The sequence below is a fragment of the Lagopus leucura genome, unplaced genomic scaffold, assembly GCF_019238085.1.
Source record: "Lagopus leucura isolate 7727_CA_CO unplaced genomic scaffold, USGS_WTPT01 Super-Scaffold_100054, whole genome shotgun sequence".
NCBI classification, from domain to species: Eukaryota; Metazoa; Chordata; class Aves; order Galliformes; family Phasianidae; genus Lagopus; species Lagopus leucura.
In genome coordinates this window covers 1,285,032-1,302,396 of record NW_024962300.1, presented here as the reverse complement: position 1 = coordinate 1,302,396, position 17,365 = coordinate 1,285,032, and the positions used below count along the sequence as shown (strand labels likewise).

Sequence of the window (17,365 nt, the reverse complement as noted above, 5' to 3'; positions counted from 1 at the left end):
CTTCTTGCAGTGTTTCTATCAAAGAAGTCTAATGTTTCCCAACATGAGATGCCTCATGCTCATACTCCTCACTCCATACACCTTCACATGGATGAAGCCAACCACACAGCTGGAACTCAGAATTAGCAAAACACAAGGAGCAGGATGCAGGGATCATCTGAGAGGCAAATACTTGCTGGGGTTTTCCCCTATGAAAATGTTCAGCCCATATTTACCACTAGATTCTAACATGAGAAAGACAACTGGATTTTACATCTCCCCTTCTGAAATGCCATGCATTAAAAAAAGACCCAATTTTTCTTGCACTATTTGAAAAGAATATTGCTACAGCAAAATATTGCTAAGAGCTGCTACAAGTATGCATGCATGTAACTGAGAAATGCTTCTGCTCCTAAAGCCTGTTAACTCACAGGGACATATACAGTTTTCTGCCACGTTGACAAAATTCATTTTCCAGACACAAATTTCAAAAATGGTTGGGAAATTCACTCTTAAGAAGCTCTCAGAAAATAGCATGACAAAAAACAGTTACTGCTAGGAATCCCAAAGAGGGTTTAGAAAGAGAGGTTTATCTAACATCACTTATACCATGCCACTTGTATACAAATAAAAAAATCTCTTAAACCCGTATTTTTGAAATGCTTAATGTGTGTGTACTCAGCCAGAAAACACCCAACTTTGGCAATATGAGCAAGCAGCTATCAAAAATCATCGCTGACCTGAGCAAGAGAGGCAGGAAAACTTGCCTCCTCTGCACTCATACCTTAATCCTGCTCTCGAGCACTTGACAGAATCACAGAATGGTTTGGGTTGAAAGGGACCTAAGCCACCCAGTTCCACCCCCATGTCCAGAGCTTTCTCTTCTCCATGACAAATACCCCCAGCTGTCTCCTGCAATCTGTCTCCATATGAGAGGTGCTCCAGCCCCCCGAGCATCCGGACCCACGCCAACAGCTCTGCATCCTTTTTGTGCTGGGGCCCCAGGCCTGGATGCAGCGCTGCAGGTGGGACAGCCCTTCCCTGCCTGCTGCCACTGCTCTGCTCAGGCAGCCCAGGCCACAGCTGGTCTTCAGGGCTGAAGCTGCACACTGGGGGCTCAGGTTGAGCTTAAGCGTTCAGCACTTTGACTCCCTCTCTGCCCTAAGCAGGATTTACGTGAAGAAACCCCACAAGCTATGCAAATAAACTGCACTAAACCAGAACTTATAAAGAAAGAAGGAGGGGGAAAAAAAAAAGCAGCACAAAACCAGACCAACATCCCTTGTTCAAAGTAATTAAACAATAGAAGAATGGGCACATCCACAAATGAGAACACAAGAAGTATGCCTTCTGATTGTCCTCAGCTAAAGGTGCCGCTCAAATTGAAAAGAGCCAGGCTATTTCACAGACAAGATGTAAGAGCTCATGCATCGAGTGAGTTTGCTGTCATTCTGGTCACTACCCTTCAAAGTTGTTCTGAAGAAGCTTTAGCATCCACAGCACTTGAAATCCATGGCTTTTTTTTGCTGAAACTAGTCCAAGTATCAAGGCACACTAATGATACTACAAAAACAAAGTTAGAAAATCTTCAAGTTATTAGTTTTGCAGTATCTCCCTAAGCACAAACGTAGCTGAATCAGGTTCCTTCATGGAAATGAAGCATGTACAGTACGAGGTGCAGTCAACAACTAACATATGAACATTCACTCCACAAGTAGTATGGTGTCAGGCCTTAAAATAATGCAAGGCAGTCATTTTTGTTTTGCATACTACAACAACCTCTTAGCTCTCCTCAGCCCAAAAACTTTGCATCAAAACTATTCTGTAGAAAGTAGTGAATAATATAAATTTAGCTTTGGTTAGCCAGAATGTGCCCAGCACAAGACCAGGAAGGGACAAACAGAACCAACACTGCTTCGTCTGCAGGACTGGAGGATGGATTCAATCTCTCCTGCGTTTTTTTGTGTGTGGTTCTTTTTTTTTTTTTTTTTTTTAAATTCCCTGTAGACCACCTACTAATTATTTTTAAGCTGGAAAAAAAAAAAATCATAGCAGACGTAAGCTGTACTTCCTCAAAAGCCCGAGCCTCAAGTTCCAGATATCAGTACAGAGCTAAAAAAAACTAAAAGTGCTTCTCTAAAGGCTTTGTCAAAAAAGTACCATCCTGTGTATTTCATAAACAGTTTGCTGCAAGACCTTTTGAAGTAGTTAGGAATACCATCTTCCTGGCCTGCTACAACTGAAGTCCAGAGTTTTCCTTGCAGGAAACCCACCAGGCCAGCAGGTTTTACAGCCACAGCACGGAGTGCTGCCGTTCCCCTCGCTGGAAGCAGCAGGACGTACGACGCCTGCCCACTGCCCATGGCCAAGTGAAAATGCTTGTCCTCAGCATCCAGAAACCAAAAAGACAAACTAACCCAAAACAAAACTGGGAAGCATGCAGGCTTTATGAAGAAATCCCCAAACGCTCTTTAGCGGCATGAGAAAAATACACTACTACAGTTGTTTTATTTTGTCTAGACGCTTTCCTGCCTTAGTTTTCCTATTCTTAAGCATTCTTCAGGCTTGTATTTGTTTTCCAAAAAGAAAACAAAAAAAAAGCCCAAGATTGTCTTTACCAAAGAATGTGGGCTTTTTTTTTTTTTTTCCTCCCCTTTTCTTCCTCTCATTTCTTCTTTTTCTTTTCTAAAGGAATACATTGGCTGAAAAAAAAAAAAGTTACAACTTCTTTTCACCACCTCCAATCTCTTTCCTCAGTGTTTACTCCTCCTCAGTAACCAAGAAGAAATGTCACCAGGACATAAAGGCTCCCATTAAATGTTATGTAGCTGCTTCCTTCCCTAGATTTCAGTCTTCTAGATACTTGAAGTCTGTGACAAACAACACTTTGACAGCAACCACTCTGTTTCAGTAGAAAATTCAAGTTTAACCATCCCTACTGCAAAAATTATGCCAGGTTTAAGAACGTTTTCTGACTCCTTCCATATGAGTTGCCTTCTGCATTTACGCTCAGGTGAACAGACAAAACAAGTTGCAAAGCCCCAAGACCCAGAGCTGTGGCCTACAACTGCTTAAGTGTAGTGCCTTATACACAACAAGAACACAGAATTTCTGCACAGGCTTCTCAAATAGCTGCAATTTGGATCCTAGTACAAGTCTAGATATTAATGTGGCACAGAATACATGGACAGTCTGCTCAGACAAAACATCTGCAGCATCAGCTATTCCCCAAAAGATGATCCTTTCATTAGCAGTCACATGTGCTTAGAGCAGCAATCTTACATGGGAAAAAAAGCCCTGTTTTTTTCCCCTATTATTGTCACAGTACGTATTTCATCAGCCCAACTTGCTAAACATCAAATATGCAATTATGCAAGCTAATTAGCTCATTTTGTTACTTGTGCTTTGGACAACAAAGCTTGAAGAAACACTTCAGTAACTTTCAGAAAAATGAGTTTCTTGTAGCAAACCTTTAATCATCTCGCTGAGTATTTTTTAGAATATGAAGCATGAAGTGGTTTTTCACAAAGAACAGACCTCTTCAACGGCAATGCTTGTGCCTTTCTCATTCATTTATAAGAAGAGTAGAGAAGCATAACATTAACAGCTTTGTTTAGTAAGTGGAGACTGATATGCAAACAAGAGGATTCAATAATCCAAATGTCTGGATTTGTTCCAATATCCAGTGGAGAGCTGTGGAGATCTTAAGCACTGCTTTCATCCACAGCTCACGTGTCCTCCTGTATCACTGGTTCCCAAATGCAACATTTAGCTCATCCATTTACTCCGGTTTTGTTTCTCTTCTGGGAGACTCTAAGAGGACGCTATGACTAATTTTGAGGCCTTGTCTACAGAACTCTAATGGATGCATTTAGATCACTACATTTAGACATTTAGCCTGAGATAACATCGAAAATACGACTGAGGCAGATCAGAAAGCACTTAGGACCTACAGAAAATGGTTGATAAGCAGGCATCCCAAACAGCACAAACATGCTTTAGGAGTTGTTCATAAGCATAAGTGGCATAATCATTGTATGTATCATAACACACGAACAAGGCCGCATGCAGCAAGAGAAGCATTCGGAAGGCAGCGGGAGAGAGAAAGGATTAGGGGGAAAAGACAGAGGACACTTGTCACATGAGAGACATCTGCTGTGACTCATGCTCTAACGGAGGAGAGCACCTACAATAAATCAGTCTTCGGGAACAACTGTCCAAACCTCAGCCTGTGACTGCTTGTATGCACAGGACAATATGTACCTAACAAGCTCTAAATATTTCCCTTCCCCAAAAACATGCTCCTAACCTTGAACAGTGAGCAAACTGGACGCAGACACAGCCATCTCCCAACTCTGAAGGAAAAGAAGTAAGATATGTGCTATGACCACCCAGCTTAAAAAGGAGCTTTGATTAAGTAGCTCTCTATGCAACAGCAGGTCATTATAAATACCACCTCAAAGTATGTAGGAAAAAGGAGGAAAAGTTTTTCTCCATTAAAGAAAAAGGCTAAATGAGCATGAACAAAAAAAAAAATGATATCTCCGAGGAAAAAAAAGAAAAGAACTTGAGCAGTCTCTGCTAAAAAGAACATCTTAAAACACAAACCCAACAGTAAAGTATAGAATCACAAACACCTATACAAAACTGACACTTTATTCACACCTTGCAAGTGATTATGAATGAAAACTGGTGAAGGGAACCATCTAGGAAAGTGGATTCTTCTTATACACTAAGCCTTGCTAGGACTTTTGCCACACAACTCCAGTAAGTAAGTAAATAAACTGTTCTGCCAGGCTGAGTATGAACTGGTTACAAAACCAAACCTATCCTACCTGCTGTCAGAACAAAGACATGCTGACTCTGGTTAGTGCTTACAGAACAAGCTGCAAAAAGCCATAAAGGAATGTCAGCAAAGTGGGCTTCATGAGGGCAACAACTTCTCCAAGCTGAGGCAGGCCCAAAGCCCTGAAAGAGGCTGAGCAGCTGACATGCCTTCAGCATCCACCACACTTCATTTCACAGAAAATCCCTTTGGCTGTCCCAGCCCCACAATGTTTTGGGGTTCTGGGGTCATCTGAGAGAGCTGAGAAGGAACAGTTAAGTCAAAGTGATGTAGCAATATGGGAACAGAGGTAACAGTACGATGACTTGGAAAGGCTGCTGGGGAAAGCAACAGCAACAAGGACAGGCTCCAGTCACATCTCCATGACACCATGCTAAACTAAAAATAAGGCAAGAGAAGAATTCTCCATCATCCTGCTGGCACAAAGGGAGAGAACAGCTGCTGAACATTGCTAAACACTTGACCCTAAAAATATCGCTACCCTCATTCACCACTGTGTTAGTGACTGGCCTACAAGCCAGCCAAGGACTGTACAAATCTATGCAAGAAACCTCAGCCCCTGAGTTTTCATCTGTAGAGCAACAAGACCACTCTGCAGAGAAACTGCTTACAAGCAGGACAGCTCCTGGGAAACAAGAAGTCCTCACATATTAAGACACAGTCCATTACAATGTGCACAGTACTGCTTCAGTGCCAACATTTGCTACGTTGTTACATCTCACATACTCACAGCATGTCTAGCCCTATGAGAATTGGGTTCGGAACTTCTGTTAGGTGTCATCCAGCTCTTCAGGACTGTAGCGTTGTCTTCGGTGCCTTAAACAGAGACCTTCCCAGTCATCTGAAGGAGCGTTAAATTACTACAGACAAGCAGTAACTAAGTCTCAATGACTGTTACAGCCACATGCACCTCATGGTGAAGATGGCTCCCCATGCATGGTGGCACACTACAATACGGACACTGGTTAATATGGCCCTAAAACACATTTTTCCTCCCCTAAATCCCAGCATTTAGTGCGTGGGCACTCATAAAAAGTTAAAGCAAAATCACCTTTTGTCCAGGGACTGTGGCTGTAAAGAGAATACATAACTGCTCCATAGCACTGCTAGTGGTGACATTGTAGATAGGGACAACGCACAAGTCTCACCTGCTGGTGGACTGAAGATAGGAAGATAAGGAATACAGCCTCTTGGCAATGTAGTGACACTAGAAAACGAAAGCTGAAACTATAAATCAGTTCCTCCAATTTGTTCACCAAAACAACACCCAAAGCAACCCCAAACAAGGAATAAAAAGCTGCTACTCCAATTTAATTTGAATAAATTAATATTTCATCCAAGTTCTTCAAAAACAGGTGCGGACCAAATTAAGCCTTCGCTTTCCAAGCAAATTCTGACAGTTACACTACAATCCTGTATTTGACTGTAAACTGTATTTGCTCAAAAAGCAGAGCAGTCAGTACATCATTCCAATGGCCTGCAAAAGTTTATTGCTGATGTCAGAAAAAGTTGATCTGGGGACAATTCCTATTTATCAAGCCACAAGTTCCACTGAGAACAGAGGTCAACAGGAAAACTGGCACTGCTGACTGCCATTTAAATTCAGTTTCCTCAAATACACCTCCTTTCTTTCTCAGTGCACTTCTGTAGTGACCACAGTGCAACTACTGGATTCATCCAAGCACTTCAAAACAACTTAAAGCTAAATCAGTTTCCCAGTTATGACAAGGACACCATGTGACCACATGTGGCATGCCAGGTATCCCAGATCAATTCTAATCCTGCCTGATGTGCTTTCCTCCAGAACCGTGGGGTTTATAGCATACTGCACTAAAATAAGATTCTGGTTTATGAGCAGCTGCTGCTGAACAGCAGACAGGAAGTTAAGCTGCATTAGAAACGAGATGGAGAATAGTATTAGACAGGGGAGGGGAAGTAAAACAGCTTCACACACTTCTTCAGTGTGGTAACTGATATTTATACAACAAAAAGGAACACTGAGAGCTAACACACACTGAGGCTAGAAAGCCCAGGCTATACACATGGCTTTGAGTTTAAGAAATAAAAAACACAAATACTTTATCTTACCATAAAAAGTACAAAATAAACTACGGGGAAAAAAGAAAAAAGCTGATCTCACCTCACAGTCCATATCAAAACAAGGGGACTTTCAATAAAGCGTCAAGAAACGCTGACACCCTCACATACACACTGAGCCAGGAGTTCATATGGGATCAATATAGGACTGCAGTAAAAATTAACAAAACTCCACAAAGTACAAGGGAACTACTTTAAGTAATTAACGATACTGGAGAACCAAGGAGAAAGTGAAGCTCTGTTTCACTCCAGGATTCAATTACAGGAGATTTCAGGCACCAGATGACTCTACTACATTGTTTCGACTCTGAATGTTTTAAAAACTTCTATTCACGCATTTGCGAAGGAAAGAAGAAATCAGCATTAGTCAACCACAGACAGGACCAGGAAGCCTCTGCTGATTAAGGTACCCAGAAAGAGGACATGCATTCCACCTGACTCCCTCCCCAACCCATACAAGACAGTAACAAAACAGTGTTCTATGGTTTTCACGGTCGAGGAGTCCAGGGAGCAATTTTTATTGCTATGTGTATTTTTGCTCATAGCAAAGGAACACAACTACTTTTGCTACGGGACAAAGAGAGCATAAGACACGAAAGCCACTTCAAATAAAAGGAAGACATTTGTGTTTAAAATGAGCAGAAGAACGATGAGAACTCTTAGCTATTCTATTTTTGAGCAGATCAGGTACTCACTAGAGGCCTTCCCACCCATCGCAAACATCAGAAACGTCACGCTGGAAGTCAAATTAAGCATAGGAAAAACCCCCGGGTGAGGAAATACCAGACTGAAAAACCTCAGGCCGATGAAGTGAACGTTCAGAGTCCTGAGTTCCAGGTGGACTCACAAGGGTCTCTCTCTTTCGGAAGCTCAGCCATTTAGAGGTAATTCTAGCAGATGCCGAGCTGCTGACTCGGTCAATTTGTGTACAAAGCTGCCTGGGCACAACAGCAACGCACAAACTCTGGATAAACTATTTTGGGCCACAACTTGCTTGGCCAAACGCTGAACCAGAATTCCAGAATAGAAATATTCTAGCACAGTAAGTTTATCTACATGCTAGATCTCAAACTAATGCCTAAAATAATAATTAACTGACAGCTCCCCCCATAGCCCTTTTTATTCACATAATTAAAAACATGCCCTACTGGCTGAAGTCCAGCGATGAACAAACACACATTATGCACTGCCTCAAGAATCAAAGCTCATAAAACAATGTTGCACAGAGCTACAAAAAATCACATGGTTTTAAGAGACTCCTGAAGCCCGTGAAAGAAATTCTTAATAAAACTAGGCTACAGGAATCTACGGAAAAGAAAAATCTCAGACACTTCAAATGATAAAACACTTAACTGTTTTGCTGATAGCGTAAGCAGCTCTCTGCCATTCTGCTTACTTCTCTCTGAAGTTATGGGAGTGGCTTTCAGACAAGTTTAATTCCGTGCAGAGCAAGCCTGCATTCACATGTGATTTACAACAGAAAGCCTGATTACAACGGCGAATCTGTGCTTTGTTCATATTGGAGCACAGCTCCAGTCCCATTTAACAGCTTGTCCACCTCCAGCCTGATGCAGATGAAATATTCCAAGCGATTTAGTGAAGCACTCTAGAATTTACTGTAAACAGACATAAAACAGGGAGCGGCACACATTAATGAGGCTCATGTTCTATTTTAATACGCAGCACGTCTGCCCAGCTCTTACACCAATTATGACAACGCAAGAAAATGGACGAAATACTTCTCAGTATTTGAAGAAATCATTCAGAGAAAACAAGAAGTTAGAAGCATCACAGAAGTAAATAAAATTATTTTTCAACTGGCAAGAAGAGAGACTTCAGTCTTCTTACACATCACAAGAAAAATTCCTCATTCAATTGTGAGCCAGAATCAATATTTTTCAATAAGAGCCAGATTCAATTCAGTTTCCTTAGCAAAGCAGTCGGCACCCAGCATAGCCAACTTCACTCCTTCTCCCCCAATTTGTCAAGCTTCTGGAAGCCTCACAGGACTAAATGGAAAACAATTTTTTTTTCCAAAAATCCTCATTAACTCAAATTCCAAATACCATATCTGCCCTCAGGAATTTTTTTTTTCTTCCAACCAGGTTTTTCTAGTATAGGAAATGTTTATCTTCCACCTAGCAGCATTTAAAAAGTATGCCACAATATGCTGCTAAACCTGAACACGCTTTGGATATTTCCCGCAGCCTGTTAGATTTGGTTGCTTTTGCTGCTACTTTTATAAGAGTGGGCATAAACTTCTAGACAAAAGGAAGAACTTTACAGCCTCTTGAAATCTTTGAAGTCAAAAAACTACACAGAGTAAAGGTTGAGGGGTCTCAAGTGCTGGTTCAAACCCACTCTGGTCAGCAGGAAGTCTCCCATGGACTTCAGCCACCTTTGGATTTACAGTAACAGGTAAGAGACAGCACCTACATTTTTAAAGGTATGTTTTTCCTCCAGAAACAGAACCAGCTATAAGTGATTTCAGTAACTTTACTCTAACCAGACTTTAAATCTAACACTGTTTCACAGTAACATCACTGTCATTAAGGAATTCGCGCTTTCAATATCAGTTCATCAGGCAACCACCACAGAAAAGAAAAATAAAATCATAAATGAACTTTGAAAGCAATTCTTATTCTGTATTATCACTCACGGTGAAACTGAGGAAAAAAAAAAAAGATTCAATTGAACAGCACACTGAATTCTTGCTGTATCAACTAGCAGCCTGAGACCCAATGAAGTAACCTGTTCAGAATACAAATTCACATTTGTTGATGCCAACTTGCTCGCTGAGGTCTAACTCCTGTACCGCTCTGGAAGCACCTACTCCATATTAGCAAGTTAAGCAGATCCCCAAAATTCCATTGTACCACGACCACAGAAATAAAGCTCTGCTCTTCGAAATAATACAAAGCCACTGGGACTGGCATGTGTTTCCCTCCAAAAATATGAGCATACTTTAAAACAAAGTGGTATCAGAGTTTACCCTGCCAGCTCACACTTGTACTCGTATGACTACATGCAAGCAGAAGTGAGATACCAACAATTCTGCATCATACATGCGATCCGTACCAACGAGACCGTCAGCACAGCATAAAAATGTCTTTCAGTGGCAGCAATTTCCTTCTTACCTTGCCTCCTTCTCTCTCAAAGTCGACATACTCCCGGGTCGGTGTCTGCCGCTGCTCCCCCTGCCAGCTGGCCGGAAAAAACTGGAGAGACAGATTGGTTCCCGTGGCCACAAAAGCCTTTTAGAAAAATCAATACAAACAGGATCAGGGAGCAAGACATTACATAAATTATGCAGGCAGTCATTTATTTTTACATCAGTTTATGTCTTAAGCTAGGCAGCATAGAGAATGCTTAAAGTCAAAAACATGCACTCATCATTTTTCTTAAGTATTAAGTTACAAACATCTGATTCCATTTTGACAACATTTGCCATTGGCTGCTTTGGATATAAAATACAACATGGAATCAATACTCCTTTCAAATCAGTTTTGCTGACATTAGAATCTGTCATTTCGGTTCTGTACAGATACCCTACACCAACTTAGGATCTGAAACATTAAAAATTGACCATGCTTTTTAAAGAGCTTGCATATCTCTAAAAAGAAGTACTTCTGAAGGAAAATGAACTCCAGAGACCTGTTACTAGGAACAGCTTTGTTGAAAGACAAGAACACGCTTCTTAGAATATATACTTGCACCTGGATATACAGCTCTCTGAGCTGAAACAGATATTCCTTGTGTACCGTCCACAGACAAGTAAGAGTCAGCACAGCTCTATTAAGCATTGCAGGACTAAGTCGTGCTGTCACATTAAGACACCAGTGAAATCCAAGATGCTGTGTCAGAATAAATCAGAGCAGGAATTCTCAGCAGCAGCCCTTTGTAAAATCATTAAAGGAACTGAATTATTGGGAAAAGCATACGCTGCTACCAAGTGAATATTTCCTACGGCTTCAAATGAAAACAAGATTCTGTTGTCTTTACAAACTCTCTGTATTTATTTGCACACCTTATCAGCTCCATGGAGTGCACAGCAGGCCAACTTCTAGATGGGGAGGCGTTTTTTTTTTCTTCCTGCCAATGGAAACCTGATTCAGGGTATTTCCCTTCTGCGGTACGCTGCAGTGTGTCCTGTAAGCATGCAAATCCTGCAGGGTACTGCCAGAACAACTCCGCTCAAAATCTCAGGGTCAAATATATTTTGTTGCAGTCAAACAATACTGTATTGATCACCAGGATCGCTTAGGTTTAAACAGTCATTATCTCAGAATACAGTTTTTCTTGAAAGCCATAGGAACATCCCCCTAACAGCTGCCTTTTCCAGACAAGCAGATCCCTTTCAAACAGCCCAGAATTCAGCAACTTGGTGGTATAAATATGACTGCACTTCTATCTATGACACAATAGCTCTACATGTTATTTAAGACAGTTCCGGTCATGTACTGCAACACTGTCACAGGATTAATACCTCCCATTTCGAAAGTAGAAGTGCTTTGTCTTGACTTTTCCCTCTCAGCAAGGGAGACTAACACTCTGCAATCACATCCCATTCCAAACTACTTTTAAAAGATTTTTTAAAATCCAATTTTATTTCTTTTACCTCCTGTTAAGCCCATTCTCAGTGCCATTAAAAGCGAAGAATCAGTTCTGCTGGCACTGAAGGGATGTTGCACTGCACATTAGTATTTGTTTGCCATACGATACCCAGAGGCACATTTCAATCCATGGAACAGAACCTTCATGGAGGCTACGCTTGCACATATATAAAGAATCAAAGCTGCGACGGCTGCAGACCATCAGCATTTGATTATCTGGCATTATCCCCTTCACTATTCCAAGTAATTCTGCTTACATACAAACAAACAAAAATACCCAACACTTCTGACTCACCCTCACCACTTCGCCTGTTCAAGAACTACTTTCCCATCCCCGGGTATCTTTAGCAAATTCATCTTGTCTGCTCCTGAATTTAGGCACTTAAAACCAAGTGTCAAGGAGCGAGATCCTGGAGTGCAGAGCAGACGTCTGCAGCGCTCCAGACTGCTCCAGATCCCACAGGCCCTGAGGGCACTGGGCAGGAGAGCTGCACTCGCTCCCTGGGAAACAGAGCGAGATGCAGAAGCACCCCATGCCTAAACTTGTGCTGGAGGACCGTGAAAAAGCATGGGAAAATATTAGAGAAAAAAAGAAAATGAAAGTACGCAAATTTTCACATCCTCACAGAGCCGTGCAGGCAACACGTAGACTATAAGCGCCTCAGAAGCTGTATGGCAAACTTACTCTCTCGATTTTTGAAGCCCATTTCCTCTCTTTGTGCAGATGAAACCGACCAATTAAAACACCCTGCCTCAAAATCATTGGTCGGTACTGAAAAATGCAAGAATGGCCTCACTAGCAACCACACAGAACTACCCTGGACCCAGCATTTTTGTTGTTGTTGTTACTAAACAAATAAATACATGAGAAGAACAATAATCAGACCACCACTCTGGTAATAAAAGTGAAATTGAGTACATTGTTATTTGCTACGCAGAGCCTTTTAAAGCTCAGTCTGAAGTGCAAGGAGCCACCAGGTAGCATGAGGGTGGCACGACCTACATCCAGGCAGCGTAAACGCACGCAAACACCTTCCAATCAAGCACAGATCAGAAGCCTCCAAAAACAAAATATCCATGTAATGTTATTCTCAAGTTATAAAAGCAATTTAATTCCAGTGAAGCAGAAACCTGATTTGGTATTCCACATGCTCTTTTCCTACTAATATTGGTAATTACTTTCCTTACTCAAAAAGAGTTATTTGCTAAAAGGAAGCAACAACCAGCCAGTTCTAAGTTAGAGCCTTCAGCTGCTCTCTGTTTTCATTTTTTGTCTGTTGAAAAACACGTAAGGTCATTTGCTGAGGCTCCTTTTGGAGATAAAAGACTAAATCCTTGATGTCTGGAAAAACATTCAAGATGAAAAAAAATAAAGAGACGGCCAGCTCTTCTTAACATCAGTCATTACACACACTGCGTCTCCAAATAAACCCGACTACTTGTGCCTTGTTCACAGAACAAAACCAGATGTTACAGATCAAGAAATGTAGAGGCTGTTTTATAATTAAGTCGATGAAAAAATATGTAGAACAGACATCGCTGGTGGCTCCCCTTCCAAGGGATAGGGCTCTGGCAAAGACAGACAGCATGCTTAGAAGTGCAGAGGTGAAACTACAGTGATTTCTCAATTACAGAAATAACGGCATACACGGCATTAGAAAGCCGGTCAGCAGCTGAACGCCTTTCATCCCCTTTTATTTGCCCTTCTGAAAGGAAGGACTGAGGCACTCCACACTTTCACCTGCTCAGGAGCCCCACAGGCCGGCAGCCCGCCTCCCTCACCTCCCCATTGTTTCCCTGGCGACTTTTTAACGCCAGCAAACACACACACACAAGGAAAATTGAGTGCAAAAACACAGCAGCACAGGATCCCAGACCACAGGGCACGAGCATAGTTTAGTCTAGTCAAAATGAAGTTCCTCAGTAAAAGGCTATCCTGCTCACAGCCAGCAGCGAGCGCGGTCCGTCGCGGCAATTAGCGCTCAGCTACATCGCAGCGTGGCTGTGCAGGCAGGGTGTCATCGCGAGCCGAGAGCCAAAGAGCCGTCCCAGACCGAGCGCGGGGTCTGCCTGCGGGAAGGAAACTCCTACCTCGCCCCGTCATGAATGCAGAAGGGCCGACCCGTGCGTGCGCCCAGCTCCGGGCGGCACAGCGGCGATCGAACAGGAAACAGCCGCCACCTCGCCGCGCTCACGGCCACGCCGCGCCCGGCCGCGGCTCCGAGGAGCGCAAACCCGCCGTCCGGCGAGCGACGAGGTGAGCTGCCAACGCCGAGTTTGAGAAGCATCCGATCGAGCTCGGGCGAGCATCACCCGGCTCGGGCGGGACTTTTCTCCGGCGCCTTGTGGACGGCGTTACTCGCCCCGGAAAGGCGCCGTGCCCCTGCGGGCTGCGGGCAGCGCGGCCCGAGGCGCGGACAGGAGCCGGCAAAGCGCCCCGCGGACAGCACGGCGCGGCCCGGGGCGGCACGGCCGGCACTTACGATTTCGGAGCGGCCGTCGCGGCAGGCGTTCTGGAAGCGGGCCTGCCTCTCCTCGTGGGGCCGGTCCCTGAAGCCGGTGTACTTGATCTGCGGGAACAGGGCGCAATCAGAGCCGCGCCGATAAGCGCGGCGCAGCGCACGGACCGCGCTCCCCGCCCTCCCCGGGCCCTCCGCGCAAACTTTCCGCCCGCCGCCGCACCTCGCACTCTCGGCTCAGCTTCCTGAAGAACTCCTCGTTCTCGAACTTGCTGCGCTGGTCGGGGACGACCCGCGGCATGGTGCCGGGCCGCCGCTGCCCTCCGCCCGCCCCGCGCTGTCCCGGCCCCGCCACTCGCCTCGCCCTTTGTTAGCCCCCGCCGGAGCCCCCCCCCCCCCCCCCCTCCCTCCTCCCTCCTCCCTCCCTTCTCCCCTCTCCTCCGCTCCTCCCGCCGCGCGCGCACAGCCGCCGCTGCCGCCGCCCCCTCCGCTCTCCCTCCCTCCCCTCCGACTTCCTCCCCGCCTCGCGAACTCCGCCGAACAGCCGCGCCATTCACAACTCCGCGCCGCCGCCGCGCATGCGCCGCGCCGCGCCCCGGGGGCTCGCGCGCCTCCCTCGGAGGCGGGAAGGGGGGCAGGCGGGAAGCGGGGGACGTCCTCCGCCCGCGGCGAGCTGTCCCTCGGGGCTGGGGCGGGCGGGAGACCCTCGCGCCTCTGCGCCGAGGCGGCTCCCGCGGTGCTTTCCGGCTTCCTATTGCGGGGGAAGAGGCCCCGGCACCCAGCGGGCGCACTCAGCCCTAGAGGCGGGCGCAGTCTTTCGGTCCTCGCCGGTCCCTTCAGCCCCGTCAGCTCTACGATGGGCACACCTCGGCCTCCCTCAGTCTCTTCAGCCCTCTCGGTTGTTTCAGCCACGTTCAGCTCGCTTCCATGCCCAAAACACAGCGCCGAGTGCTGCTCGCTTCAGCCCTTCACCAGGGCCTCCCTGCAGGACGCACACCACCTGTCCCAAACCCTTTTATTCCACCCTCACCTCGGTTATTAACTTTTCCTGCAGCCCTCCGCTGCTCCTCGGCAGCCAGCAGTGCCACGAGGCTGTAGTGCCCTCGCCAAAAGCACTCGGATAGCTTGGTGCCTATTGCCAGCGTAAAAATATTAGAGCGCATTAGATCTTTTGATAAAGAAATGAGGTTTTCTAATCTCTCAGCGTTACAATCTTACCTTTACACGTACTCATGCAAATTGGAAGAGGGCGATGCTAAGGTTAGCCAGGAGGCACGATCTGAATCAAGTGCGAGCAAATTAATAAAAACGAGGGAAGCGTCTGTATTCCTTAATTGTGTACGGACTTCATCAAGAAACTGCTGATGTTATGTTCACGTGTAGAAAAGGATTATATGGGAAGTTCAGTACATTTAGGCAATAACTCTGGGTGCGTTAAAGCTGTGCCTTCCCACTGTCAGTGTGTTACTGTGCTGCAGATACGGTCAGAAGTTGAAAGTTTAAAAACATTTTTTTAGTAATAACTGAATCTGAAACTAAACTGCACGGAGATCAAAAACATAGAAATGTTATATATGATCTTGATTAGTTTAGATTAATACCAACCCTTAGGCAAGACTCTCGTGAATGCCAGCCATATTTAGAGGTGCCCAAAAAAGAATTTAAAAATAAAAAATAAAAAATCCATATCACTATTCATCTTCTATTCATCTTGCAGCAAGATCAATACTGAGTGCATGGACCTGCAGGAGAGCTGCCAAGTCCATCGGGTAGAAATCTACCTTCTTAACCTCTAGTAATCTGTCACCACTTGGAGCACATCACCCAGCTCCCGCCTCCCCCATGCCAACGGAACAGGCCTTTTTCCAAACATTTGCAAGAAAATGAAAAAAGTACTGAGCTCAAAAGTGAGTGGTTGTGAAGCCCTGAAATAAGAACCAGGAGCAGTAATCACCTAGCAAGTTGTGGGGTGTTTTTGTTTGTTTTCTTTTTTTGTTGTTGTTTGCACGTTTTTGTCCTTGTCCCAAATTTTTTTAAGATTTTGCTTGGAAACAACAGCGACTCTGACTGCTTTCCTCCCCACAGCCCTTTGTTTAGTGTTTGTCATCCTGGGGCTCTCTTCACTGCAAAGTTTTCGTTTTAAATAAAGTGAGTCAACATTATTGGGAAGTCTGCAGCAGATCGGTCCCTGCCTCTGCCTGTTGCTTCCCTGGGTCTGATGCAAAAACAGAACAGCAGGCAGTGACGAGATGGAAAATGGCCCGACGGTACCATGTTATTCTTCTGGGTCTATCCGGTTTTTCTCTAGGCTGAGCTGGCTTTGAAAAAATGAACTTCTGCTCTGGAGAATATCTTCTTGGTGAAGGGATTCCTGTTAATGCTAACAGATATAACTGGGGAAGAAAAATAATGTTGACTGGATTTCTCATCACAGGAAGCATATAACACTGGACCAGCTGTTCTCCTCACTACCCCTGTGCAGCCCCAGTGCCTTAACAAGGCAATTTAGGTCTCGAAGATAGGGAAGTTCCTACTTTTTTATTCCTATCCTGACAGGGGAGAGGCATACGAATTAACACCTTTGCTGCATGAAAGGCTGCACATAATTCCAGGAGGTATTTACCCTGTTTGGCCACAACAACTGGCCCCTGGCCAGGCAGCCAAAAGCAGCTTTGCAGGTGGTAGCTGGGCAAGATGGGAGGGAAAGCTGCGGTTATCATGTTGGAGATGGGATACAAACTTGTGGGTATTCTGTAGCTTACCACACTGCTTTTTGCTTCTACTTTTTAGTACCGTATCAACAACGCATGAAAACAAGCTAGAATCTTCTTGCTTGTGCTGTACCAAGCAAAAGCTCTTCCTAAAGGAACCTCAGTGATGTTTCTGCAAGCCCTGGTGCAGCTCAGGCTGCTCCAATGTTAGCAGAATTAACTTGGTCTGCAGATCCTTGTGCTGTTGATTCACAAGATGAGACCTTCGTCTGTTCATCAGGCCTCTGGGTGAGTCACCTTCAGAAAACAGAAATGGTCAGACTTGGAGGCACGCTGCCTTCAGAGCCATTCTTTTCAAAATAAGATCTACTGTGTTTAACAGGGCATGGAGAACTGAGGAAGAATGCTACTAAGGATTTTCAGAGTGGATGTTTTTGAGAAGGGGAATTTTCTTCCAGTGACAAGTCTTGTGCACACTGTTCTTACCTTCTGTACCATGTTTTTGAAATTTCTGATTTCCCCTGGGCAGCAGTATTTGATGAACAACTGTGTGGTACAGATGTTATATCATTCTCTAGACTTTGTGCATGTGAAACACTAATAAGTGAGACTCCTATGTATCCATTGATCTATGGCAGCTGCAGCATAATCAAACACCAC

General features: G+C 44.7%; 1 protein-coding gene across 2 annotated transcripts in view; it reads right to left on the bottom strand.

Moving 5' to 3' along the window:
• CBFB (core-binding factor subunit beta) overlaps positions 1-14,320 on the bottom strand; it is a 42,621-nt gene extending 28,301 nt beyond the window's left edge. For both annotated transcript variants that reach the window (XM_042886057.1, XM_042886056.1), the window contains exons 1-3: positions 14,218-14,320; positions 14,019-14,105; positions 10,060-10,176 (exon numbers count right to left, since the gene is read on the bottom strand). In XM_042886057.1, the coding sequence (XP_042741991.1) occupies positions 10,060-10,176; positions 14,019-14,105; positions 14,218-14,295 (282 nt within the window). In that variant the 5' untranslated portion in view covers positions 14,296-14,320. The remainder of the gene's footprint in view (positions 1-10,059; positions 10,177-14,018; positions 14,106-14,217) is intronic.
• Between the last annotated feature and the right edge of the window lie 3,045 nt (positions 14,321-17,365).